Source organism: Suillus plorans (assembly GCF_016647745.1).
Source record: "Suillus plorans strain S12 chromosome Unknown HD556scaffold_71, whole genome shotgun sequence".
Classification (NCBI taxonomy): domain Eukaryota; kingdom Fungi; phylum Basidiomycota; class Agaricomycetes; order Boletales; family Suillaceae; genus Suillus; species Suillus plorans.
Window position 1 is genome coordinate 111420 of NW_024537455.1, and position 24617 is coordinate 136036.

At 47.4% G+C, this 24617-nt stretch overlaps 8 protein-coding genes across 8 annotated transcripts; 3 read left to right on the plus strand and 5 right to left on the minus strand.

Annotated features, from left to right (window-relative positions):
* Nucleotides 1-52: 52 nt before the first annotated feature.
* Nucleotides 53-1091, minus strand: HD556DRAFT_914210 (uncharacterized protein). Its single transcript, XM_041312023.1, has 4 exons — nucleotides 890-1091; nucleotides 716-838; nucleotides 458-664; nucleotides 53-409 (listed from the first exon to the last, which is right to left on the minus strand). The coding sequence occupies exons 1-4, from the start codon at nucleotides 984-986 to the stop codon at nucleotides 234-236; spliced, it is 603 nt and encodes a 200-aa protein (XP_041155403.1). The 5' UTR covers nucleotides 987-1091; the 3' UTR covers nucleotides 53-233.
* Nucleotides 1092-1753: 662 nt separating this feature from the next.
* Nucleotides 1754-3644, minus strand: HD556DRAFT_914355 (uncharacterized protein). Its single transcript, XM_041312024.1, has 10 exons — nucleotides 3489-3644; nucleotides 3399-3425; nucleotides 3291-3340; nucleotides 3047-3241; nucleotides 2922-2998; nucleotides 2812-2860; nucleotides 2718-2761; nucleotides 2566-2664; nucleotides 2473-2513; nucleotides 1754-2422 (listed from the first exon to the last, which is right to left on the minus strand). Exons 1-10 carry the CDS (start codon nucleotides 3527-3529, stop codon nucleotides 2056-2058), a joined length of 990 nt encoding a protein of 329 aa, XP_041155404.1. The 5' UTR covers nucleotides 3530-3644; the 3' UTR covers nucleotides 1754-2055.
* Nucleotides 3645-4461: 817 nt separating this feature from the next.
* Nucleotides 4462-7416, plus strand: HD556DRAFT_914711 (ras guanine nucleotide exchange factor domain-containing protein). Its single transcript, XM_041312025.1, has 6 exons — nucleotides 4462-6555; nucleotides 6611-6694; nucleotides 6744-6867; nucleotides 6923-7045; nucleotides 7093-7222; nucleotides 7273-7416. The coding sequence occupies exons 1-6, from the start codon at nucleotides 4642-4644 to the stop codon at nucleotides 7319-7321; spliced, it is 2424 nt and encodes an 807-aa protein (XP_041155405.1). The 5' UTR covers nucleotides 4462-4641; the 3' UTR covers nucleotides 7322-7416.
* Nucleotides 7417-7736: 320 nt separating this feature from the next.
* On the minus strand, nucleotides 7737-9753 carry HD556DRAFT_1434147 (ribosomal protein L22/L17; the record flags this gene model as incomplete). Its single annotated transcript, XM_041305297.1, has 6 exons — nucleotides 7737-7937; nucleotides 7996-8123; nucleotides 8185-8313; nucleotides 8369-8440; nucleotides 8499-8540; nucleotides 9750-9753. 6 exons carry the CDS (start codon nucleotides 9751-9753, stop codon nucleotides 7737-7739), a joined length of 576 nt encoding a protein of 191 aa, XP_041155406.1.
* Nucleotides 9754-11682: 1929 nt separating this feature from the next.
* HD556DRAFT_1405400 (Rapamycin-insensitive companion of mTOR, N-term-domain-containing protein) lies at nucleotides 11683-17617 on the plus strand. The gene is made up of 29 exons (XM_041303970.1): nucleotides 11683-11940; nucleotides 12008-12088; nucleotides 12138-12219; nucleotides 12271-12387; nucleotides 12434-12659; nucleotides 12710-12844; nucleotides 12897-13117; nucleotides 13172-13338; nucleotides 13396-13501; nucleotides 13551-13633; nucleotides 13684-13771; nucleotides 13822-13958; nucleotides 14007-14135; nucleotides 14184-14326; nucleotides 14376-14493; nucleotides 14544-14723; nucleotides 14774-14908; nucleotides 14964-15079; nucleotides 15134-15238; nucleotides 15288-15339; nucleotides 15394-15632; nucleotides 15680-15758; nucleotides 15809-15897; nucleotides 15947-16127; nucleotides 16181-16287; nucleotides 16337-16481; nucleotides 16532-16680; nucleotides 16736-17507; nucleotides 17566-17617. The coding sequence occupies exons 1-28, from the start codon at nucleotides 11803-11805 to the stop codon at nucleotides 17118-17120; spliced, it is 3933 nt and encodes a 1310-aa protein (XP_041155407.1). The 5' UTR covers nucleotides 11683-11802; the 3' UTR covers nucleotides 17121-17507; nucleotides 17566-17617.
* A 36-nt stretch (nucleotides 17618-17653) lies between these two features.
* On the plus strand, nucleotides 17654-20440 carry HD556DRAFT_1298292 (uncharacterized protein). Its single transcript, XM_041299450.1, has 15 exons — nucleotides 17654-17954; nucleotides 18006-18066; nucleotides 18116-18154; nucleotides 18204-18218; nucleotides 18273-18685; nucleotides 18741-18825; nucleotides 18881-18970; nucleotides 19018-19074; nucleotides 19126-19192; nucleotides 19240-19260; nucleotides 19317-19418; nucleotides 19468-19517; nucleotides 19573-19702; nucleotides 19759-20224; nucleotides 20275-20440. Exons 1-15 carry the CDS (start codon nucleotides 17914-17916, stop codon nucleotides 20327-20329), a joined length of 1692 nt encoding a protein of 563 aa, XP_041155408.1. The 5' UTR covers nucleotides 17654-17913; the 3' UTR covers nucleotides 20330-20440.
* Nucleotides 20441-20957: 517 nt separating this feature from the next.
* HD556DRAFT_1448111 (uncharacterized protein) lies at nucleotides 20958-23377 on the minus strand (the record flags this gene model as incomplete). Its single annotated transcript, XM_041307378.1, has 16 exons — nucleotides 20958-21012; nucleotides 21066-21433; nucleotides 21482-21531; nucleotides 21586-21721; nucleotides 21771-21820; nucleotides 21870-21971; nucleotides 22028-22048; nucleotides 22100-22166; nucleotides 22218-22274; nucleotides 22322-22411; nucleotides 22466-22550; nucleotides 22606-23018; nucleotides 23073-23087; nucleotides 23137-23175; nucleotides 23225-23285; nucleotides 23337-23377. 16 exons carry the CDS (start codon nucleotides 23375-23377, stop codon nucleotides 20958-20960), a joined length of 1650 nt encoding a protein of 549 aa, XP_041155409.1.
* A 420-nt stretch (nucleotides 23378-23797) lies between these two features.
* Nucleotides 23798-24462, minus strand: HD556DRAFT_1312246 (uncharacterized protein; the record flags this gene model as incomplete). The annotated part of the gene is made up of 4 exons (XM_041300629.1): nucleotides 23798-23931; nucleotides 24034-24109; nucleotides 24164-24221; nucleotides 24335-24462. The coding sequence occupies 4 exons, from the start codon at nucleotides 24460-24462 to the stop codon at nucleotides 23798-23800; spliced, it is 396 nt and encodes a 131-aa protein (XP_041155410.1).
* Between the last annotated feature and the right edge of the window lie 155 nt (nucleotides 24463-24617).

Genomic DNA, 24617 nt, shown 5'->3' on the forward strand with positions numbered 1-24617 from the left:
TAGTAATCCAATCAATACAGGGTTTATATCACATTAACAAGCGTGCTTACTGGCGCCAGAAGCACGCGGAGATCGGACGTTCACGGTCGGGCTACCCACTACAGTGCCAGGACCGAAATACATGACACGCTCATGTATTATGGGATGAGTTATTCGAGTGGAATAGGCTACTGAAGATGGTGGTCGCTGTGGCCAGAACCTGTTCTCGGGAGTGCTGTATGCTAGAGGACTGATCAGCATATGACAGTAACGAGGCTAGAAATGTGTCGCCCACTTGCTCCAGTCGCATCTTCTGAGTCGATATTAAATGTAGGTGACCCAACATACGAGTTGGAATCGAAAAAAACGCAGCTTATGTTCGTGTCTTCGCCCGGTCGTGCATGTAGACTATCTTGAGCCGGGGGTTGTGCTGTGTGGCGTCAGTGTTAAACTAGGGGTAAGAATGCCGTGTACATACCTGTGGAAGCATTTGAGGTAGCTTGCTCGGTCACAGAGAGACTGACGGGGGCCGCGGGACCATCTGTACCAGTTGCAGCCTCGGGCAAGCTACTGGTCGTGGTGGAATTGGACTGAAGTAACATGGGACCGCCAGAAAATGGGTTTTCAGTACTACTGGATGATTCGGAGCCGGGTTCAACGTCCGGGTCGGTTTCGGTAGCAGTGGCTGGTGTCCAGAGCTTAGTCTTCAATGACAGCGACAATGAATAGCGCTTACCCAGACTTTCAACCTCCAGGTCGGTTTTGGTAGTGGCTGGTGTCCAGAGCTTAGTCTTCAATGACGGTGACAATGAATAACGCTTACCCAGAGTTTTAACCTCCGGGTCGGTTTTGGTAGTAGCTGGTGTCCAGAGCTTAGTCTTCAATGACGGCGACAATGAATAGCGCTTACCCAAAGTTTCTGGTGACACAGGGCGACCCTTTTTTGAAGCTGGCGAAGCGACAAAGTATTTCCGGAAGGATGACACGAAGCGGCGGTATAATCTCATGGTCTGGTGATCTAGTGAATTATTGGAAGTGTGTTGATGGGGACTACATATTTCTGAATAGTCCCATATTTATAGTTCTGCCAGACTGGCAAGAAAATGCTGATAGCGTCTGGCCTCGAGTTTCGTTCCGAGCCGTGATATTGAAGAACAATAACACCAACTTGAACTTACAAAAAACGATATCTACCAGGACCGCCTAAGGCGCAGACGGTCACCTCTGATGCACAAAGCACCACCCAAGCTGGCCAAGTGAAACCGGCTATATTACAATCACATACCGGTTATAAAAAATGGACATGGCCAAAACGGTTGAGATCGAGTAGAATATGATAAATTTAGAAGCACAATTACCTCGCGGAGCAAGGTCATGCATATGTCGGTAAGGTTTGTCGAGTCAAGAACATGCTGTGCAAGAGAGCGTACTAAGTGGCCAAATAGAAATTCATTCATGCCGCAATCACGCGAGACACAATCAACGCAAATTGCAGAAATTATCTGATAGAAAACCATCAATATCAAAACATAGGGTTACAGATAACTTTACAGCGACCTTGTTCCCTCGAATTAACTTGGTTGTTATGGATTGATGGGCCAAGCGACATAACCTACTTGTAAGGTAGAAGAAACGCAAAACCGACAAACATCACGTGATAATTGTGAATCTATTATGTAATTGTCTCAGTCGACTCCCAACCCACCAACTGGACAAGCCACACCGTCCTCGAAGAATGCAATACTAATCTCATTGAAGACTAGCGATTTTATATCTATTTAGCTCTAAATTATGGTAGTTCATCTGCCTAATCAAAAATTTCTCTATTCTACCCTAAGTTTGCACGGGAGGTTTTTCCTGATGCTTGTTTAAACTTGTGCAATGCCCACGGAGCCGTGGAATACCTAGTTCCATACATCAATGGCACTGCCTCCTGTGCCGTCAGAGTGGCATCGCCCGTAATTCGAAAAGGGTTGACAAATCTGTCGAGACGCTTCATCCACACATTAAATTTGGTTGCCTACTTACGAAAAACAAACAGCAAAGGTGATATCACGATAACTAGGTATACAACCATTACAACTTGGCCTTCACCTTGACTAGCTTGGCCATCCCGCCGATAATCTCTTCTGCCTCCCTCTCCATGCGCGACAAGAGCTCTTCGCACGTCGGGATATCTTTGATCAAGCCAAGTACAAGACCTGCAGTCCAAATCCCATAGTCGGGATCACCGTTCTCGAATACAATTTTGCCTCGTGCGCCCGAGACAAGGTCGCGGACATCTTCAAACTTGGCCCCGCCTGGCCGCCGCTCGATAGCAACGACTTGCTTGGAGACTTCATTCTTGAAAACGCGTGAGGTGTTGTTCAAGGTACGGAATATGTGGGTGGTGTCATATTCGGTGGAGGCGACAATTTTCTCTTTGATTTTTTGGTGGATAGGGCTGGATAACACGAGTGAGAAGAATATTGAGTGACAATGCCACTGCCGTACCTCTCAACTGTGCACATGAATCGTGTGCCCATGTTCACTCCCTGCACGTACAGGTGATCAATAAGATTATGATATGGGAGGTACAATACTCACAGCGGCACCAAGTGCGAGACAAGCAGCCAAGCCACGGCCATCTGCGATTCCACCCGATGCGATGTATGGTATTTTGAGTTCTTGCGCGGCTCTTGCAAGCTGTAAATTGTCACTATGTAATGATAATCATAACTTCCAGTGATAAAGCGCACCAGAACAAGGCCACCAATGTCCTCCTCTCCAGGGTGACCAGCACCTGACGATATTGTTGCAATCAAATTTCAAACAAGTAGATGAGGGACTCACATTCGAAGCCGTCGATACTCAGAACGTCAACGCCCAGTCGTTCTGCGGACTACATGATCCGCTTTAGCATATGAAAAATACATCTTAGTCTGATTAAACGGGGAGCGAACCTTTGCGTGTCGAATTGTGGTGCACTTATGTATCACAATGCATCCACGTGACTTAAAGAACTCGATGAGCTTTCCCGCTGAGTTGTGTCAGAATCATTGTAACTGATGAGAACGAGACTACGCACGACTGTTCCCTGCTGTTTCAAATATCTTGACGCCTTCTTCTACAGCTACACGCGCGAAACCTTCATAATCTGGTGGGTTAATCGAGGGCAGAATCGTGATATTGACGCCAAAGGGCTTGTCAGTTGCTGCGCGGGTTTCACGGATCACAGTGCGTAAAGCTTCGGGATTCGGCTGCGTAAGTGCAGTGATGACCCCTACACCAAATTTAGCGGATATAGCTAGGAAGCGAGTAATATTACACACCAAGACCTCCCGCGTTCGACACGGCTGCAGGAAGTGGAGGTTTTCCGACCCTGCGCATAACAATCAGATCATTCTTGAGAGAACTTCGACGGTGCAGACGAAGTTTACCATTGCATACCCCCTTGCACTACTGGCCTGTCGACAGCGGAACAAGACGTAAATGTATGTCTTCCAAACAGCAGACGTGCATTAACTTACACACGGATGCCCAGAAGTTCAGTCAATGCAGTTCTAATCATTCTATCTGGATTATGTTCTTGAATGCTCCTGGTGCACTAGGTCTGCGTTGACTCCGTTGAGATGTACTATGTAACAGTGAGCCTGGTATCAGAATATGAAGCGGGTGTAAACGTGAAGAACAAAGGTCTGCGAGCTGGGCAAGTAAACTAAATGTGATAAGCGGTGAGGATGATGGTAAAAGAATCGAACTACATATACTACGCGGCACTCGGTCATTGCTCGGTCACAGGTCACCGGCATGTGATTGAGTCCGGGAAATGGAAATTGTCTAGTCTACGTAGACTCTTGTCTGCCATGGCCCTGTCTGGGGGCGTGCCAACTGCCCGGCTAGATTCGAGCGGAGCTTTATTTCCAATCGGGACGTAGTATGATTCAGCTTGGGAGCTCATCATTGTCACTACCAGCATGGACAAACTGTGTCAGGAGGGTGGCAGTGGGAACACAGCAGTGCAGGCAGGTGGTCGGCGGCAGGCGGCGGGCATTGTCAACCAAGATGAGAGCGGGGTCAGCTACAAACTCCGCTCGCACCTGGCGGGCGGCCGCGGCACATCCCCAGACAGGACCTCATCAGGTCTGTGGGCTATTGTCTGGGTTCTGAGCTTTACTTTCACATGTGATTGTAATACAACCGGTTACGCTTTGTGGTGCTTTGTCACGTTCAGTTGCATTCAATTCCATCATCATCACCATCATCACCATCATCAAATCCAACTTATAATAAGTAGAGCGCGCACTGATAAGCCCATGTAACCAGAAAACTAACCTTCATAGGATTTAGTGCGTTATACACGTGGAATGATGGCCCCAGATGTGGTTTTTGCCAGCTACTATAGATCATCCTAAAGTTGTTACCGGTACGCCGTACTTAGAATGAAAATGTAATGTCTGATATCACCACGTTCGAAAGATGTCTGCTTGAAAGCTCGAGCTCAAGGTCTATGATACCATAATCTCCCTTTCGCAAAATACAACAATGCGAGAATTTTTGTGGCTTTGACTGTGGATACAAATTGTTGCACTGTCCTTCCATGTGGACACACCTCCTCGTGCCAAGGCCGACATGCACAACTTGTGGATCAAAACTCAAGCCCACAACTTCCACAACTAAACAATGGGTGTCCAAAGCTTGGCCATAAAACCTGGTGTTATCTTAAAACATCAGCTCTCGCTCATTATTCGCGTTGATACCTGTATCGTCTCAATGGCAAGCACAATACCTACAAGTCTCTCGAAGTCTCGCACTATCAGGCTGAAAGCAGCTCCTCGGCTCGAACCAGAACCAGAAGTCATCGCACATGGCCCTAGAGAATCTCTTACGCAGAAGTCGGACATCAGTACTAGCAGTGACAACAGCGCTGTTTCATCGACCTGTATATTGTCCCTCAATGTCCCACAGTTCGACATCCAAAGGACGTTCCCAGCGATCCTCGATCCCGTCAGACTTTTCCGCGAAGCCGCAGACGCACAGGACATCGAATCGATCCGTTCTTTGACCCCAACCTTTTTGCACGGTTTGACTACGATTTTGCGCTCCATGTCTCAACTCCCCGAAGACGTTCGGCATGCTTCAGGCTACAGGAACGCTGAATCCGGAATCCGGCACTACAAGCTCCTCTTGATGAGCCATATCCAGCCGCTCCTCGACAACAAGAGCTTTGAACTGGTTTGTAGGAGGCAATTTATTTGGGAGACTCTTGGATATTTGGACGCTATAATGTCCAGCCTGAAAAGGCTCATGCAAGTTGCCGAGCTCGAGATGCGTCAACTGAAACCCCTTCCTGATACTCCCGAAGAATGTGAAGAGGAGATAGAAGCGGAAGAAAATAGCGACCACATCAATGGACCTCGCCGAAATTCTTTGCTGTCAGGGGATACCCACCAGTCTAGTGAAGGATCATCGACGGACAGGACATGCGTTGAAGAGGCGGACGAACTGGGCTCTCTTGCGAAGGCCCTGGCGATCAAACACACGAAACGGGGACTGGCTGCCATTCTTGGGCCACTTTCAGTCAACTTGCGCCGCAAAATCTCCCAGTCATCTGCAAAGGCGGACAAAGCGGCATCTGTCGAGAAACTCACAACTTGCGCAGGACATGCTCGCGCGACTGCGAATATCAGGAACTCGATTGCCCTCTTCCCCGAGCTATTGAATGACAAGCTGGAGAAATCCTTCCCTCACCCGGATGACAGCACGGAACTCTTCCTAGACAAGAATGGGGTTCTTCAGCTTGCTTCATTGAAGGGCCTTGTCAGGTATCTGACATCGGCAGTCTCTGATGACGACCTGGAGCTGTCAGATGTCTTTTTTCTCTGCTTCCGCTACTTTTCGACTCCAGCACTCGTTCTCGAGGCTTTCATAGAGCGATACAAGGAGAAGTTACCTGGTTGCTTGTCTCCCGACCAAACTCACATTCAGTCCATGCACGTCAAGATGCGTGTAGCTCGCCTGCTTAACCAGTGGGTCGATCTTCATTGGCGTCACTCAGAAGACCAGGAGGTCTTCACACCTCTCCTGCAATTCGCATTCTCTGATCTCTCTCGAGATCTCCCCCGCAGTGTTTCCTCAAAACTTATCGACACCTTGCACAATGCTGCGTGCGCTAAAGAACACAACGGACGTCGCCTCGAGAAGACGGTTCAACTCATTCAAGGCTCTTCACCAGCTGAAGAGCTCTGTAGTTTATGGGAGCCTCGCGGCAAGAAGGCGATGGTTAAGGGGGAGTTTTCGAAGATCAAGTTGTCCAAATTCGCTTCTCCGCAAGGAATGGAGCTCCTGGCTCATCAACTCACCGCCCTCTTGTGGGAGAAGTACCGGGACTTCCAGCCTGAGGATGCTGCACGCTTTTGGGTGGAAGAAGCAACTGGAAAGTCCACTTATGGCGTTTCCAATGACGCTAGCACGAAGGTGACCACCTACGCTTCCTTTGAGAAGGCTCTTCACCTTTGGGCACTGGACATCATCGTGTCTGCGCAGTCGATGGAGGATCGTATCCAGAAGGTTCAGTTTATCTTGGAGTGGGCACAAGTCAGTCTTTTGTCATACAATTATAGCCGTAGCTGACGCATCCTTTTACTCGCAGGAATGCCACATCATCGGAAACTACGCTGGTTCTTGGGCATTGTTTTCCGCGTGTGACAGACAGAGTTTGGTTGGCTCTTTATCGGTATGCACCTAAGACTATGACGTTGTTTCTCACTCACCTTACTTCACAGACCGTCGGTGCCAAGCACGAAGAGATTCTACTCGCTCTACGTCTCTTTTTCAGCCACACAAATCGCATGAAGGCCTACAAGGACGCGATCCAAAGTAGTCGTGGACCCACTCTGCCCACTCTTGGTACGTTTAAAGACACTGATGACTTGACTTGGCCTCTAACGATACCTTCATGCAGTTCTTTTCATAGGTGACGTGAAGCGCCAGTGTGGTAACGAAGAATGTGTAGACCACCCAAATGCGCCAGGACATAAGCTCATCAACCTAAGGCGTTACCGCCCTCTCACGCGAGCTATCAGAGGTATGATTGTTACTCGTGCCTCTTAGTCAGTACTGACATTGCGACAGACATGGAGAGATGTCATACCCCCTATTGCATCCAGCGTGTGGATTACGTCTGCCAGTGGATGGAGGAGGTCATTTGCTCTTACCTCAGTCGCCCAGAAGTAGAATGGGAGGACATCTTTTATGACAAAAGGTAAATTTGCATTCTGCCTTAGACGTCCATGAGCTCACGACCCTCTCAAGCCAGCGTTTAGGGAAGAAGATAAACCGGAAATGCAGTATCTATTCGTAACAACATCATTCATTTTCTTGTCGACTGTCCACTTCTCGTCTTGATCTTTTATTGACTAGTTTATGATCCAGTCTGTACACATTAGTCTGCTTTGTACATTTTTCTTGTCGATGCTTTGCTGCTTTTCGTTCGTTCTGTTGACTGACTCATAATTCAGTCCACTCACATTCCTTCGGTTGCTTTCGTTGATCACGTACACGTATAAACACGTCCACTCATTACCTTTCCTGTTACCGCACTGTAGTTGTTCAGGTGCTTACAAACGCTCGTTCTCTTGCTAAATATAACGGTTTTGAATGCGATTCGAATGAGATTGTGTGGTGTCATAACATATGCATAGGTGCATACAAAACATGGCCTTTGTGCTGTCGCATATCGTCGCATCACCAGCCGTGTCGAATATGTGAGAATTACATTAAGCGCGTGCAGCTTCGATTCTCCTTCTGGCAACCTGTCTCCGGTTCAACGACGACAAGGATGATACGCCGACAGCGTCCTTGTCCTTGCTCCGCTCGACCTCCTCAGCCGAAACCCCCAGAATGATCTCGACGTGGCATGGGTGACCTTGATAAGGGTTAATACGACCGTGTGCACGGTACGTGCGGCGGCGAGTTTTCTACGAGGTGTGAACAAGATTACGATATCGACTGAAATTTAGAGCGAGATGCACGTACGGGTGCTTGCTGAACGCCAATGTTCTTGATGTAGAGGTCCTCGAGCTCTAGGCTCTTTGCGTCTGCATTCGACTCTGCATTTTTGAGGAGGCGAGTGATGAACTTGACGGATTTCTCGGGCCAACGACCTATAGTATATCGTCAATGTCAAATCTCCGTAGTTCGCTCGTCTAATATCACGAGACGCACCCTGGGTTGCCTTGAATTGCTTGGCTTGGCTGGCCCGTCCGACACCACCAGCAAACCGACGGAAAGGGATGACTTGCTTATGGTCCGAGACATCAGATAGATAGGTGTATGCCTTGGTCAGCTTCAAGCCTGAATCGATCATGAGGGTTATAGGTATCACCATCACCATGATCTGGACACTGACCTGTGAGGGCTGCAGCAACTTCCCTCATGTTCTTGAAGTGCGTGCGGAGGTACTCCCCCCGAGCACGGGCGGCTGAACAAGGACCAAACAGTTATGAGTGTTGGGTCTGATATCAAGGTGCAAGACAGACTTTTTTCGGGATTGGTGGCGAGAGCGGCGGCGGCGTAACGAACTGTTTCAAGACGGTGAGCATCCTAGTGAATATAGACGATCAAGGCGCACCCATTTTTGAGCCTTGAGGATGTTGTCGAGCGCGGGCTTGTAAGTTTAGGATCGAGAACTGGGCCAATGTGGCTTAAACCTTAATTCTACAGTACTTCGGAATTTGCCGATAATGCGAATTAGTGACCAAAGTAAAAATGGTGGACGCTCTTCCTCAGAGGCTGTTACTCATTCTTGCAACTTACAAACGATCAGATAGCCTCTCAGTCAAGGATCTTATGGACTCTCGCATCCATGGTGGTCTCACATATAATAACTTCATTATGCTCCCTGGAAAGATCGATCTTCCTGCTTCCGATGTCATTACGGAGACCAAAATAGCCCGGAATGTTATTCTCAGGACTCCTTTCATGAGTAGTCCTATGGACACTATCACCGAGACAGATATTGCCATTAGTCTCGCCCTGCTAGATGGTATCCGTGTAGTTCATCCATCACCTCCATCCCTTGAACCCGATGCCTTATACCCTCCAGAAACAGGATCTTTGGGAGCTAAACACCTGTTGGTATAGTCACCTCGCGCGACGTGCAATTTGAGTCTCCTGAAAAATATCTTCACAAGGTCACGACCACGTTCCTTGTTACTGCACTTCAAGGCGTTACACTAACAGAAGCCAACCAAATCCTCCGTGCCTCCAAAAAGGGGAAACTCTTCATCGTCGACGAACAGGGTTGTCTCATTTTTCTCCTCGAAAACCAAAATTACCCTCTAGCTAGTAAGGACCACAGCGAGCAAAAAACCGTATGCCGCCACGGCTGTCGGCACGCCACCTAGCGACAAAGCCCGCCTCAGACTCCTTGTCCAGGCTGGCCTTGATATGATCATCCTTGATTCAACTCCAGTTTTTAGATCGACATGATTGAGTGGATCGAGCAAACGTTCCCGAAACTTGAAGAGGCTACTGCTGTGTTTGGTTTACGTCCAAGTCTGGTCTTCCTGTGATAGCAAACGTGGTATCGGTAATGTGGGGCACATTGTCAAGACACCCGGCCTTGGTGCGAGCGCTGTCGTGATGGGAGAGCTTCCACAGAGGCACCGGGAGAGTACTTCTACTACGATGGGAAGCGAGCGAAGTCCTACCGAGGCATGGGTAGTTTTGAGGCTATTGAAGAGGATAGATCGAGTGTGTCAAGTCAGGTCAATGACTTTACAAAACACGCATCCCGGTCTTCGAGCAAGCCGCACGAGAACGCCGCTACGACGCGCTATTTCTCCGAGTCAAGGTTGCATAGGGCGTATCGGGTGACGTGCAAGATAAGGGCTGTGTCATGGTATTCATATCATACCTATACGTCGGTGTCCGCATAGTCTTCAGGACATCGGCGTACGCAGCGTTGCGGAGCTGCCTCAAGGCGTGTTAGAGTGTCTTGTTAGGCTTGAGATGATACCGGCGAGTAATTGTATGCTTGATACGACGGTCTACCAACCAGCTAGATGGTCGACTTCACGAGACATGACTGTCGTTGTGAAACTTCATCTTTGCCGTGTCTGGTACCGCTGCCACTGATTTGGAATTGCCGTCCTACTTTCTCTCGTGGCAGCGGCTGGATGCTCTCTTCAAAGTCGGACTCGACTGTCTGGTGTACTCTTAGAGACTTCCTTTTTACGGTGATTAGAACGCCTATTTTCTTCATGTCGTTCTGATAAGTGTTTGTGGATGGCAAGTACTACTAGCTGGTACTTGGCTTTGAATCCAAACAACCGATTTCGTGGAGTCCTTGCGATTATGTAATTGCCTTGCGAAACGTCTGGGAAAGTCACCATGTGAGTTCTCAAGATCTCACTGCCAGCGTCAACGTTTATGTCATGTATCTTTTCATCTGGACTTCAAGTTGGTTGCTAGGAACGTGCGAGTAGCTAACTTACTAAGTGTTGTCATTCAAGACAACGATGTATAAGGTCAAAACTTAAAAGCAAGTAACATGAGCCGAGTAAACAAGTCATATAGTAGGATATGAGGACGGTTGACCATGCCGCGAAATTTTAGAGAACGAAGGTGAGGCAAAGGCACTTGAGACGTTGTCCGCATGACCAAGTTTTGCAGCCAGAGTGTAAAGAATGATAGGGTCATGTGCACGAGCGCCACCGAGCCTTCATGCCTCATTCCAGACATGCGTTCCTGCAGTTTGTAGTTCAATGTATAAGCTCATGGTCAACATATGCGAAATTTTCATTAGCAGCGATGGTGAGAATGATGACGAGATATGGGCAAGGCAATGAGGTTGTTTCTTTAGCAACTCCTTGGTGTCCTCTCCACTGAGTTGCTGTGTAACCGAGGATTTTGTTAGCAACGATCATCACAAAGCAGGAGACAAGATACCATTCAACAAGATCTAGCGTCTGACATTGGTCTGACATCACTTTATTTCCTGAGGAGGTCAGCATATTGGGGATATCCCTCGCGGCCTCAAGCCGACGGAGCTCCAGAGATGCTTGGTGCGCATGGCTTCGCCGATCAACTGAGCTCTCTTTGCCTCAGCTTGGGCTCGCACTATTTGAACAGACTGCAGAAGACAAATCAGAACCAAGAAAAACAAATAAACTCTCAGAGTTGAGCAACTTGTCTGACTAACCAAATGTACGATGGCAAGAGACCGTCAGGATGATAGCTTAGTGTGTCTTCATACATATGAAGAAACATCAATTTCATCATCAGTGAACCAGTGAACATGTTAGCCAACTGAACATGTTTGACCGTAGCAAAATTTCGAGATTAACTGGCACGCACATCAGGACCGCACAAGCTAACAGTCGATATAATTTCATGTAACGTCGCTGCAAATCCAAGTTTTGAACCGTGCTCGAAAGAGTTTAAGCATACATAGATCTCACTCGTTGAAATCGCGCGGGTGGTACGAGTAGATTTTCGGGTGCTGGGCCCGGGGCATCACCGATTCGCCGAATCATTGCCAGTACTGGATTAATCCTGCCAACGACTTCAATTTGCAGATAATGACCTCATAGTGACTCGAGCTTGCACCACTGCCTACGTGAGGAATGAAGTATGGGGCGAAGGAAAAGACTGTCCAACTTCTACACCGTGACTAGGTCTGACTAGGTGGTGGGTCGTAAGAGAATACTTGTCGAAACGTGACAAACAAGGTTTAGATCCAAAAGACCCCGGCCAAGTCACCGTTAGTGCGCCAAGCAGTACTCTAGAACCTGCAGCAATATTTCATCTATATATCACCACTGTCCACAGCAGGCGTTGATGCCCACTAGCATCGATCAGGAGAACTCTGGTACATCACACCCAGCTAATGGTTCATCATCTTCCCAGTCTACTGCCATAGAGCCAACGAATCAACTCCATGATTCCGAAGGGACTACCAGAGACTATGATAATCAGGTAGATCTTTCCTTTGTCCCGTTTCAATCTCAGGCTGGCCAATAGCAAGCGCTTATTTACCCACCAGCTTGATACCCTCAATGCATTACTGGAGCGGGAAAATAGAATCAAAGAGGGTGCTGAGAGGTTTCTTAAATTGCCTTTGAACGTATGTTCCATTACATCACCGTTTGATTGATTTACAGTGCGTTCCACAGGAGACGATGCGTTTGCAAGTGGAATCGGAGCTCGAGATGGCAACGGGCGAAATCGAGTCTCTGACAAGGAAGATCGAACTCGGTGCGTCTTCTTCGCAATTCGTATTGAAACAGCTGATACACAACGCACCAGAAACATCCCGAGGCAGGCGCAGGAAGAACGGAGTTCCTGTAAATCGACGCAAATTCGCTGGTCAGGCTCCTCCAGTCGGGGTTCGTTTCAGGGCAGACAGTGATGATAGGGACAGAGGTCTGTAAATTATTAGTTTTGACTTGTAAGTTGACATTCGGGGTAGATGATTTCAGAACAGCTCTGGCTCAGGCTAATGCTTGCATCAAATCCTTAAGTTCGCTTTCACGTCCAATAACATCACCCCCTCCATCGTCCCCGTCATCCACGAGCAGTATTTCCGCAGCAGATAATGACAGGTCCAGGATAGATATAATGAACCGATTTGTCTGCATTCTCCAACGCAGTCTTCGCGTCCGCTACGAAGTCAATCTACCTGAGGTTGTTCAAGCGTAGGCAGTTTTACGCGCCTTCATCAGTACTTATTGATGCCGGTTTTCAGTATAATCCCTGCTCTATCCGATCGATGCTCTATGCGTTGCCGAGCCGCTGCCTATCGGCTCGTCAGGCATGCATTAGTCGACTCAGATTCAGCAGAGGAGCTGCATAAACAACCTCTAGAGTGGTTTATTGTGAAGTATTGTATTATTTTGCCCTACTCGACAGGAATCTCACATTTATTCTAATAGATCTTTAGCACGAGATAACAAACATGCCATAGAAAGGGAACAAGTCATCAAGCTCATTCGTACTATCGTTGACATCGTTTCCGAACCTCGAGATCGACGCGGCGTTAACGGAACAAAGACGATTCCTCTTTCGGAACCTATTATGCGAGCATTTGTAGCAGTTGCTGAGCATGCTGAAGATCCGTTTCGTCCCATTTGCGTACAAACCCTCGCTGAAATGAGTGCGTGAATATGTTTTATTGTGATCTTTTCTGCATCTGATCAAAACATCGAAGTTCTCATCGACATTGACCTCGTGGCGCGATCTGGAGGCATTCGATTCCTTTTGCATGCCCTAGGTGAAGGTCCAGTCGAAGCCGGGCCCATACTGGCAGCCACATTCTTGCACATCATCGACTCCCCTCGAACTCGCGCATACCTGCATCTTGGAACTGACTTGGAGGTGGGCAGGCAGTTCTTCTCAGCTTCTCAGGGTTCATGATTTTACTTTATATACCAGATTGCTCTCTCTGCGATCACAGATGCTTATGGCAAGGGTGCAGATCACGCGGATCGTATGCGGAGCTGTACCAAGATCATACAACTGATGCTACGGACTTGGAGCGGTAGGCATCTTGTGACCTGTTCTCCGTCCAAGTATGAAATGATTTATAGGGTTGATGTATTTTTGTCTGGGGGATCAACACGCAATCAAGTCCATCGTCAATACCCTACGAATACCGTCTCTCGAAACAAGAGTGTGTTGCTTGAGTCTGTATTGGAAGACAAGAACTCACATCGATTCAAGGAAATAGTACTCGACATGTTCTTCGATTTATTCAATATCAAGGCTCCGCAATGGTATAAAACGTTTATAGACGGTCGAAGGCTCACAAGTAGGTCATCTAATCATCACGGGTTGTTGGTGACTCAAGGTCGAGTTCAGTGTACCGGAAACCCCGGGCTTTTGCGGATCAGCTCGCAGATCAGAAACTTCCAGAGAAGGCTCCCGAAACGCTAAAACTTACTGATCAATACATTGCCCTTCTCGTCCTCGTATTCGCGGATGCTGGTCTGATCGATGTAAGCATATACCCATTGTGCACCTCTTATTAACTTGACAGCCAATAGGCGCTCACGGCAATGCTTGAAGAATGCACCACTGGCTCTAACTTGTCACGTAAGGCAACCCTGCTCATGGCCGAGGTTATGCATATGGCAAATAGAGTACTTCCCCTGGGTGTCGCTGCCAAGATACAGGTGTGGTCTGAATCCAATTATCTTTTTTGGAATCTGAATCCGTTTTAGGCTGTCCCTCGTGTATTTAATCTGGCAGCAGATTATAACCGAGGAGAGCACAGGATAGTCGGAACATCTGCTCTCTCTGCAATCGATAGCTTCAATCGCAACCGTTTGAGACTACAACCTAGCGTTAGAAATGCACGCCCAAGGTGAGCATTTGCGAATGGCCAGAATAAATATGTTTACTTGGTATCATAGGGCGAATTCCGCTGAAGACGCAGTCCGAAGAGGACAGAGACAAGTTGAGCAAGTCAAAATAAAAATGGGGATGCAGATGGACGATAAGACGTTCCAGTCGTCGTTGCTCGAGACTCAGGTGCGTTTACTTTCGCGTCCATACTGTGGGTAATGTTGACTTTGCTCCAGGTTATGTTGACAAAAGATAGTGCGAAATGGAACTTTGAGATGCTTCAAGAGTTGATCGAGGGGCCACTATTGAATCCCAAGCGATTGGAGGAAGCTATCAAAGTAGCAAGATTCATGCGACGACTACTGTCTTTTTTCCATCCGTTCACCCATCGATTTTCTGACCTTCCAAAGAAACAGGTATTTTACTGTCTTGTTCCAGATGCTCTATGTTGATCTTAAATTGCAAGCCCAATGTTCGCTGGGTGCGCTTGGGATGCTCTCTTCTCACCACGTTGTTGGCTAGTCCAGACGGGATCCGGTTCCTTGCCTCGGAAGATGATTTGTTGAAGCAAATAGTGAAATGTTTTGCTCAGTTGGACCCTGTATGCTTTTATCGAGTCGATCCCATGATTTTATTGATGCCAGCATATCTTGCAGTTTAACGGCACATCAGAATCCGACCCTATGTTTTCCAAGTACAGGCTATCGGAGACGTTGACTTATGGCTACTTCGAGATGCTCGGAACTTTAAGCAAGCACGCAGAAGGCATCGAGTGAGCCATTCGCAACCCCTTATAGGTCTTACTGATGGAGATGGATGTCCCCAGGCTAATGGAAAAGTTCAAATTTTTTACTGCTTTCTATCACCTTAGCGAGCTGCGCGATCGTGAAGACTTGATCACCGCTGTGATTACGAATTTGGATTATACGATGTGAGCGCTCGGTTGTGTTGATAGAAGCTGTCATTTATTGGATATCAAGTGATGGACATCCCCGTATCGTGCTCTCGAAAGCTCTTACATCGAGCGACGTCGTGAGTCATGCCACGTTCAATGCACTGTTCATTTTCTTTATATACTTTCCACAGCGCACACGCCTATATGCGACGAACCACCTCGGAGATCTCATACGAGACTCAATCACACCAGTCGCATGGACACTTCGTCTTCTTTTGACTCAAATATATGATCAAGCGCCAGAAGTTTGTGAATTGGCAATCCAATTCCTTGAAGATGCCTGCGATGCTATGGAAGTACTGCAACTTGTTGTAGAAATGCAACCAACGATGGACCATCTCGGAGAAATTGGACATCCACTACTGCTCAAGTCTGTTCGCTACCTTTAGCTTATGTGTAGAGCTGACTTGAAACTAGATTCATGTCAACTCCGATGGGCTTCCGTTACTTGTACAGCGCAGGTTACATCGACAGGGAGATGGACATGTGGTTTCATGTCTGTGTTTTCCCTGACTTATAAAACTTCTCTGACCGTCACCTATCCAGGACCGTAACATCTACTACGTCGTAGAGGTGGAAATTTTCCTGTCTAAGGTCTTCAGCTCAGAGGCCGCAGAAGATGACGAAGATGTCTTGTATGTATCACTCTCCGATGCAGCCGCAGTGTGACTAAATTGACCTCAGGGCCTTCGACGGGGTCGTCCCACCCCACTTCTACGGGGAAATGTCGAAAACTGAACTTGGCTGTCAAGTTCTTAGTGAAAAGGGCCATTTCTCTGAGTTCTCTCATTTCATAAAACAGCACGGTCTTGAGAGCGAGGATCTTGAGTTGATTCTCAAACTAAAGAGCATCCTGTGGGCAGTGGTGCGTTGTCTTCGCTGGTGGGCGTTCAAATAAAATTATTGATAGTACCGTAGGGGAATGTCGGGGCCACCGAGGGCGGCCTCCCGTTTCTGGAAGAGGAAGAAATAATTCCTGCTATATTAGAGATTGCTGGACACTCTCTTATTCCCTCGGTGCGAGGGTAAGTACTTCGCTAAGTGCTTGACTCTTTGCATTGAACACAATTCTAGGACGTGTTTCTTCGTTCTTGGATTGATCTCCTCAACATCACAAGGAGCTGAAATCCTAGACGATTATCGATGGGAGGCAACCTTGTCGCCACTTGGGGTGCCGACCGGGTTGTGCATACCTCTGGATCTGGATAAATTTATCTCAGTGAAGTACTAGAGTTATCTATACCGTACTGTGTATCTGATGCTTTCCAGTTACCTGCATGGGATCCCGTCGGGATAAAGAGGGACGGCGATTCTCGGCTCATACCGCCAACATCCCACACGGATTTGGAGGTAATCTCTGCAATAGAGAACCTGAGCAACACCGTGATTGCGAACGCTGCCTCAAGATCACTTGCCAGGTAAACTATATTAAGGGTTCTACGCTTTTCCACAATTTCTCAACAACCATCCCAGGATGAAGTCTCGACCTGAATACCGATCAGCATTCTCATCACCCTCTGTGTTTTTCCGTGCTCTGCACGCCATTTCGACGCAACGGTACCGTTTACCAGTAAGGAGATATATATTTGATCTCTTTACCGCCGAATTGGACGGTGAACTGGCCCTGGAGCTATCCGTATGCGCTAATTCCCTTCGCGCACCACCAACGTTCAAACAATCCGAAGCACACATCAATCGAGTAGTGAGCATGTTTGGGTTGAAGCATACCAGAGGAGCCTCCGAGAGCGATGATGAAGATGATGATATGGATGATACTGTCGACGAAATGGTGAATGACAGAAATCCTGTGATGATCACGCTCCGTCCAGTGAGCAGGATCATTGGCTTTGACAAGTGATTTGATTTGTAGCGGGCATTATTGATGATATTTGACTTCATATCCTGGACATTGCACTTTTGACTGTTGCGCTTGTATCATATATACCACCATTCCCATCGAACCATCCTCCAGCATAAAACTTGGCAATAAAAAACCTGTTCCAGTAGAGTCTGACGCGAAATAAGTGCTTGGCTATAGTGAGTCGACAGTCGAGACCTAAAATGCTAATCAAATATGTACGGTCATTGTCCAACTGCATCACCTGGCATGTCAGTGGCGTTTTTGCTATCCAAGTTTAACGTTGAACGTTCGCGAGTACTGATGCTGCATCCTTCTTTGCTTTCGTGCAAGTGCCAAGTTGTCAGCGCCGAAATAATAAACCGCTGTGTTTTGTTCGCTCCATCACTAAATTAACGTGTTCTCGGTCTTCCAAGTCACATCAGGGTTTGAACGTCAAACTTACCCGTGTTCATGTCATTTTTTTATAAATTTGCAGACTCATCGATGGTTTTATAGTACCAGCTTCCATATATAGTTCCCACGGCTACAATATCAAATTCATTGATGTGCAAGCGGCTCTAGCCAAGCTAGCTTGATGCAGCAATGCTGCCGAGTCTCGACTGGCGGTGACTGCGAGATATCTCACACTAGCCGTGTTTAGGATACCGTAACGGACTTCCTGACGGGGATTGCATGAATGTCGCGCAATAGTGCTTGACAGGGCCATTTGACCTCGTTTGGTAAAGTCTATCGTACGAGGTGAGCAAGTATTAAAGGAATACTCACAGTCTTGAGAACACCCATTTCTTACATGATTGACCTCCAGAGAAGAGTCGCCATTATCGGCGCAGGGTAAGTAACGCTTTTGATTTGATTCTACGTCAACTGAATATCCGCTCGAAGTGTTGGCGGGTTGTCCCAAGCTATTGCTCTCAAAACTAAGCTCGGATTTCACGATTTTACAGTGGGTGCATCCATCAAACAAGTGGTATGATCGCTGAGTATTTCAATAGATATTTGAGAAAGGGTCTGAAGTTGGTGGGGCGTGGAGGGTATGTTGTTGTGATGCGCGACATGTTCTCCTGACAATTTTTCGCACAGGCCAACACATATCCTGTAGGGTCAACGACTGAAACTGCAGAATATCGCTCACCTCCAGATCTCTTCTAGGGATGCTCGTCGGATGTCCAGATTCATTGGTACAGCTTATCATCAGACCTTTACCCATACTGGAACAAGTCGCATGGCCTTCAACCGGAGATTCAAGCCTACTGGATCGACCTCTCGAAGAAATACAATCTATATCCACACATCGCGTTCAACACAAAAGTGTTATCTGCCGAGTGGGATGATGTCAAACAACAATACATCATCGTCGCAGAAGATGTTTTTTCAGGCAAGAGAATATCGAGCGTGGCCCATGTCGTGATATCTGCCGTTGGTATCTTGGATGCCCCAAGGATTCCATACGAGATCCCTGGAGTTCGGAGGTTTCAAGGGGTTTCGTTTCATTCCGCACAGTGGCCAGGCTCGATAGATCTGCGGAATAAGCGCGTTGCAGTGATTGGAAATGCATCCTCCGGGTGAGTCACGACGACTTCTGCGCAGGTAATCGGTGGTGACATGACATACAACAAGAGCACAGTTCGTGCCATCTGTATCTGAAGACCCGTCTGTCGAAGTAGTCAACTTCATTCGCACCCCGAGCTGGTTCACCACTCGAGTGAGATTATTTATACCATGTTCGATGATTTCAACAACTAAACTAAACATCCAAGCCACATATTCCGTACTCGGACACCGAGAAATGGGTATTTGCCAACATCCCTCTGGCAATGCGGCTGCACCGAGCTTGGATCGTGTTCTGGGTCAGACCAAACGTTGCAGAGTTTTGGCTTGCTGACGCTAGTTGTAGTTCGAATTGCCTTTAGTCATACGCCCGAGTGACAAAACTCTCAAGAAACGATGCGAGGTGAGCAGGCTGCCAAAGGCCTGTGGCATTTGTTCTAACGTTTTCTGCTAGGCGATGACGAAATACATCCTCGATAACGCACCGAGTAGATACCATGATCGTATGATACCCGATCATCGTACGTGTTTGATCAAGGAACTTTTTTTGTGCTGACGTGCTCCACAGCTCCAGGCTGCAAGCGGACCGGTTCGTCGGCGATGGTTGAGCTTAGAATGTGTTCTTTCTCATTTCATTCCATGCAGTCGCAAACAGCGGCTTCCTGGATGTTCTCCATCGGCCTAACTTGACACTGAACTTCGACGGAATTGACAACATAGCGGAGAATGGCATCGTCACGAAAACTGGTATGCATGGGCCGTCAACGACGTCACCACCCTCCTCACATTAGTTCAGGTGAAATGTTGCCATTCGATGTCATCGTATACGCGACCGGGTTCATCAGCGTAAGTGCCATTTACACAGACCTAATAATCTATCAGATACCAACTGCAGACACAGGACCAATACCCAATGCACGTTCGAGGCTCGAACGGGGCTACCATCCAAGGGTATTATGATGCTCATGGTGGCCCTACCGCATACCTCGGGACTTCGGTCCCTGACATACCGAACTTTTACTTGCTAGCCGGTGAGCTCACGAGGGACATGTTATCATCAATTTGTTGTCTGACGTATTGACGACAGGACCAAATACTGGAATACCAGCATCAACATTGTTCATGGAAGAAGTCCAAGTAAATCCAGTGAACTTTTTGTATGTTTTTACTCAAGTTTATCACAAGGTTGGATATATCCATCAACTCATAGAGCCGGTCCTCAGCGGTTCCGCTTCATCTTTCACCGTCAAAGTTTCACACGCAGATGAATATAATGCTAAGGTTCAAGAACGTATATCCCGCTCTGTGTTCATGCAATGCCATTCCTGGGCGCGTATGAACGGCACGGGAAAGGTATTTAATCCATTCCCTTGGGCTATGACGCATTGGTGGTGGTTGCTTCGCAAACCAAATTGGGATCATTATGTGGCAGTCGGCGCCGAGAAATGGGTATGGGCAAGGCGAAGAAAGTTTGTCAAGAATAGTCTGAAATGCGCTGCAATCTTGGCGTTATTGTGCTCATATATCGGCAGCTCTGTTCAGACGACATGGTGGTGAGTCTACTGTTCTTGATGCCTATCATTCGAACAATTGATATCTTTAGGCAGCGACTATCTGTGGCTTGCGACTACTTGAGCAAGTTTAGCCTGCGTCTTTAAGCGTCATGCATGTATGTACGAGACAGATCATAATTATACAAAGTAGCAACTAGACAGCTTGCATACTTTTCCCTCATGAGCAAGATTGACAATCGGAAACGATGCGACGACAACCTGTCAGACCTTTTTTTCAGTATGTTCGTCGACCATCATGAGGATGGTCCATTGTTCGATAGCTACAACCTTTGTGGATCTGCAGTGGTCGTCTTCAATGCGTAGTCACAGGTGAGATTCGCATCCTGATAGCTCTCACCTCTTGAAAATGTCCCGACCATCTGCCGGAGTGCGATAGCAAGTGTTGTCATTTCAAGGATTGCCCATCAACGACTGAAGTATCTCGCAGTATAAATTGACATATTCGGTCGAAGCAAAATTATATCTATATAGCTGACAGCCTTAACTACAATATCAGTTTGCACATACGCATTGAATAGTACGACTACTGCGGGTCCACAAAGGATATAGCTATCATACTAGCTATAATACAATGGACTATACTCAGTGATTGGCGAACATGCTGAAAAAAGGTCTAACAGGTTGTCTGATTGTCAATCTTGCTCATGAGGAAAAAGGACGCAAATTCTATTTTGTATAATCATGGTCTGTCTTTCGTATATATATATGGCACTCAAAGACGCAGGCTAAACTTGCTCAAGTAGTCGCAAGCCACAGATAGTCGCTCCCTAAATATATCGATTGTTCAATTGATGGGCATCGAGAACAATGATGGACTCACCACCATGTCGTCTGAGCAGAGCCGCTGATATATGGCCACAATAGCGTCAAGACTGCAGTGCATTTCAGACTATTCTTAACAACCTTTCTTCGCCTTGCCCATACCCATTCCTCGGCGCCGACTGCCACATAATGATCCCAATGTGGTTTACGAAGCCACCACCACCAAAGCGTCACAGCCCAAGGGAGCGGATTATATACCTTTCCCGTGCCATTCATACGCGTCCAGGAGTAGCATTGCACGAACACAGAGCGGGATATACGTTCTTGAACCTTGGCATTATATGCATCTGTGGGTGAAGCTTTGACAGTGAAAGATGAAACAGAACCACTGAGGACCGGCTCTATGAGTTGAAGGATATATCCAATCTTGTGACAAACTTCAGTAGAAACACACAAAAGGTACGCTAAATTTACTTGAACTTCTTCCACGAACAACGTTGATGTTGGCGTGACGGTGTTTGGTCCTGGATTTAATACATCAGAGAAAATTGATGATAGCATGTCCCTTGTGGGCTCACCAGCTAGCAAATAGAAGTTTGGTATGTCAGGGACTGAAGTCCCGAGGTATGCGGTAGGGCCACCGTGAGCATCATAATACCCTTGGATAGTAGCTCCGTTCGAGCCTCGAACGTGCATTGGGTATCGGTCCTGTTTCTGCGGTTGGTATCTGATAGATTATTAGGTCTGTGTAAATAGCACTTACGCTGATGAACCCGGTCGCGTATACGATGACATCGAATGGCAACATTTCACCTGAACTAATGTGAGGAGGGTGGTGATGTCGTTGACGGCCCGTGCATACCAGTTTTCGTGACGATGCCATCCTCCGCTATGTTGTCAATTCCGTCGAAGTTCAGTGTCAAGTTAGGCCGATGGAGAACATCCAGGAAACCGCTGTTTGCGACTGCATGGAATGAAATGAGAAAGAACACATTCTAAGTTCAACCACCGCCGACGAACCGGTCCGCTTGCAGCCTGGAGCTGTGGAGGACGTGAGCACAAAAAAGGTTCCTTGATCAGACACGTACTTACGATAATCGGGTATCATATGAGCATGGTACCTACTCGGTGCGTTATCAAGGATGTATTTCGTCATCGCCTAGCAGGAGATGTTAGAACGAATGCCCCGAGACTTTCGGAGTCTGCTCACCTCGCGTCGTTTCTTGAGAGTTTTGTCACTCGGGCGTACGAGAGAGGGAAAATCAAACTACAACTAATGTCAGCAAGCTAAAACCCTGCAACGTTTGGTCTGACCCAGAACATGATCCAAGCTCGGTGCAGCCGCATTGCCAGAGGGATGTTGGCAAAAATCCATTTCTCGGTGTCCGAGTACGGAATATGTGGCTTGAATATTTATTTAGTTGTTAATATTATCGAACATGGTACAATGAATCTCACTCGACTGTTGAACCAGGTCGGGGTGCGGATGAAGTTGACTACTTCGACAGACGGGTCTTCAGATACAGATGGCACGAACTGTGCTCTTGTTGTATGTCATGTCACCACCGATTACCTGCGCAGAAGTCGTCGTGACTCACCCGGAGGATGCATTTCCAATCACTGCAACGCGCTTATTCCGCAGATCTATCGAGCCTGGCCACTGTGCGGAATGAAACGAAACCCCTTGAAACTTCCGAACTCCAGGGATCTCGTATGGAATCCTTGGGGCATCCAAGATACCAACGGCAGATATCACGACATGGGCCACGCTCGATATTCTCTTGCCTGAAAAGACATCTTCTGCGACGATGATGTATTGTTGTTTGACATCATCCCACTCGGCAGATATCACTTTTGTGTTGAACGCGATGTGTGGATATAGATTGTATTTCTTCGAGAGGTCAATCCAGTAGGCTTGAATCTCCGGTTGAAGGCCATGCGACTTGTTCCAGTATGGGTAAAGGTCTGATGATAAGCTGTACCAATGAATCTGGACATCCGACGAGCATCCCTAGAAGAGATCTGGAGGTGAGCGATATTCCGCAGTTTCAGTCGTTGACCCTACAGGATATGTGTTGGCCTGTGTGAAAAATTGTCAGGAGAACATGTCGCGCATCACAACAACATACCCTCCACACCCCACCAACTTCAGACCCTTTCTCATATATCTGTTGAAATACTCAGTGATCATACCACTTGTTTGATGGATGCACCCACTGTAAAATCGTGAAATCCGAGCTTAGTTTTGAGAGCAATAGCTTGGGACAACCCGCCAACACTTCGAGCGGATATTCAGTTGGCGTAGAATCAAATCAAAAGTGTTACTTACCCCGCGCCGATAATGGCGACTCTTCTCTGGAGGTCAATCATGTAAGAAATGGGTGTTCTCAAGACTGTGAGTATTCCTTTAATACTTGCTCACCTAGCACGACAGACTTTATCGAACGAGGTCATATGGCCATGTCAAGCTCTATCGCGCGACATTGATCCAATCCCCGGGCCAGAAAGCCCGTATCCTAAATACGACTGTGAGATACGCCGCCAGTCGAGACTCGGCAACATCAAGTTGGCTTGGCAATTGACGGGCAATTGCAAAATGGAGTATCTATCCCAGGTCTGTCCTGACTCGGATGCATCTTAGCGCCACATTTACTAAAAGCAGCACTTGAGCGCTCAGCGCTCGGCTTCGGCTTCGTCAGGGGGAAATATGGCAGGACAGGTAATTCTCATGGGTCACAAGTGCATGAGATGTTGTTGCGGTTGTTCCTATTTTTGTAGATAGTTTGTCATTTATACCACTTGACCTGGGTTGAGAGCGCGCGGATCCCTTGCTGTGACCAATTTTGGTGTCAGACTCTTACCCACCTCCTGGTTGCGGGATACCGTGACTGGGATTGCAATGGCGAAGACGAATGCAACGGGAACTGGCGGGGGCGGGCTCAATTTTCAAAATCTGAAGCAAAAGGGTTCCGCTAAATCGGGACGAACAAAACACGGCGATTATTATGCTGGCCCTAGCAGCTTACATGGAAGCAGAGCATTAATGCTCGCGTTGGAGTATGGTGAGAATGCCGCTGACGTGCTGGCGCAGTTGGACGATGGCTGTGCATATTTGATTAGCATTTTATGTCTCCACAACAAACACGGTCGACTTACTTTACTTATTTCCCGCAACACCATACAGCCATAGTTTTTTTTACTGCCAGGTTTCATCCTGTAGGGGACGGAAGTGGTATATATGACACAGTGGCATCAGTCAAAAGTGCAGTGTCCAGGGCATCATGAAGTCAAATACGAATATCATCAATAACGCTCGCTACAAATCACTTGTCGAAGTCAATCATCCTGCTCACAGGATTTCTGACATTCACTGTTTCATCAACACCGTCATCCATATCATCATCATCTTCGTTATCACTCTCGGAGGCTCCTCTGGCATGCTTCAACCCAAACATGCTCAGTACTCGATTGATATGTGCTTTGGATTGCTTGAACGTCGGCGGTGCGCAAAGAGAGTTAACGCATACTGAGAACTCCAGGACCAGTTCACCGGTAGTGAATAGATCGAATAAAGATCTCTTTCACTGGTAAACGGTACCATATCTATTGC

What these genes read in the sequence shown, in the direction of transcription:
- HD556DRAFT_914210 (XM_041312023.1), bottom strand. Translation starts at nt 986, where the DNA reads ATGAGATTATACCGCCGCTTCGTGTCATCCTTCCGGAAATACTTTGTC. An exon ending in TGTGTCACCAGAAACTTTGG is followed by an intron (nt 839 to 889) that starts GTAAGCGCTATT and finishes TCTGGACACCAG; the next exon opens with CTACTACCAAAACCGACCCG. An exon ending in CCTGGAGGTTGAAAGTCTGG is followed by an intron (nt 665 to 715) that starts GTAAGCGCTATT and finishes TCTGGACACCAG; the next exon opens with CCACTGCTACCGAAACCGAC.
- HD556DRAFT_914355 (XM_041312024.1), bottom strand. Translation starts at nt 3,529, where the DNA reads ATGATTAGAACTGCATTGACTGAACTTCTGGGCATCCGTGT. An exon ending in TGAAACAGCAGGGAACAGTC is followed by an intron (nt 2,999 to 3,046) that starts GTGCGTAGTCTC and finishes GACACAACTCAG; the next exon opens with CGGGAAAGCTCATCGAGTTC. An exon ending in CCACAATTCGACACGCAAAG is followed by an intron (nt 2,861 to 2,921) that starts GTTCGCTCCCCG and finishes CGGATCATGTAG; the next exon opens with TCCGCAGAACGACTGGGCGT.
- HD556DRAFT_914711 (XM_041312025.1), top strand. Translation starts at nt 4,642, where the DNA reads ATGGGTGTCCAAAGCTTGGCCATAAAACCTGGTGTTATCTTAAAACAT. An exon ending in ACCCACTCTGCCCACTCTTG is followed by an intron (nt 6,868 to 6,922) that starts GTACGTTTAAAG and finishes ACCTTCATGCAG; the next exon opens with TTCTTTTCATAGGTGACGTG. An exon ending in GACATCTTTTATGACAAAAG is followed by an intron (nt 7,223 to 7,272) that starts GTAAATTTGCAT and finishes GACCCTCTCAAG; the next exon opens with CCAGCGTTTAGGGAAGAAGA.
- HD556DRAFT_1405400 (XM_041303970.1), top strand. Translation starts at nt 11,803, where the DNA reads ATGCCCACTAGCATCGATCAGGAGAACTCTGGTACATCACACCCAGCT. An exon ending in CTGACCTTCCAAAGAAACAG is followed by an intron (nt 14,724 to 14,773) that starts GTATTTTACTGT and finishes TTAAATTGCAAG; the next exon opens with CCCAATGTTCGCTGGGTGCG. An exon ending in AAGCACGCAGAAGGCATCGA is followed by an intron (nt 15,080 to 15,133) that starts GTGAGCCATTCG and finishes GGATGTCCCCAG; the next exon opens with GCTAATGGAAAAGTTCAAAT.
- HD556DRAFT_1298292 (XM_041299450.1), top strand. Translation starts at nt 17,914, where the DNA reads ATGATTGACCTCCAGAGAAGAGTCGCCATTATCGGCGCAGG. An exon ending in GTCGCCATTATCGGCGCAGG is followed by an intron (nt 17,955 to 18,005) that starts GTAAGTAACGCT and finishes ATCCGCTCGAAG; the next exon opens with TGTTGGCGGGTTGTCCCAAG. An exon ending in ATTGGAAATGCATCCTCCGG is followed by an intron (nt 18,686 to 18,740) that starts GTGAGTCACGAC and finishes ACATACAACAAG; the next exon opens with AGCACAGTTCGTGCCATCTG.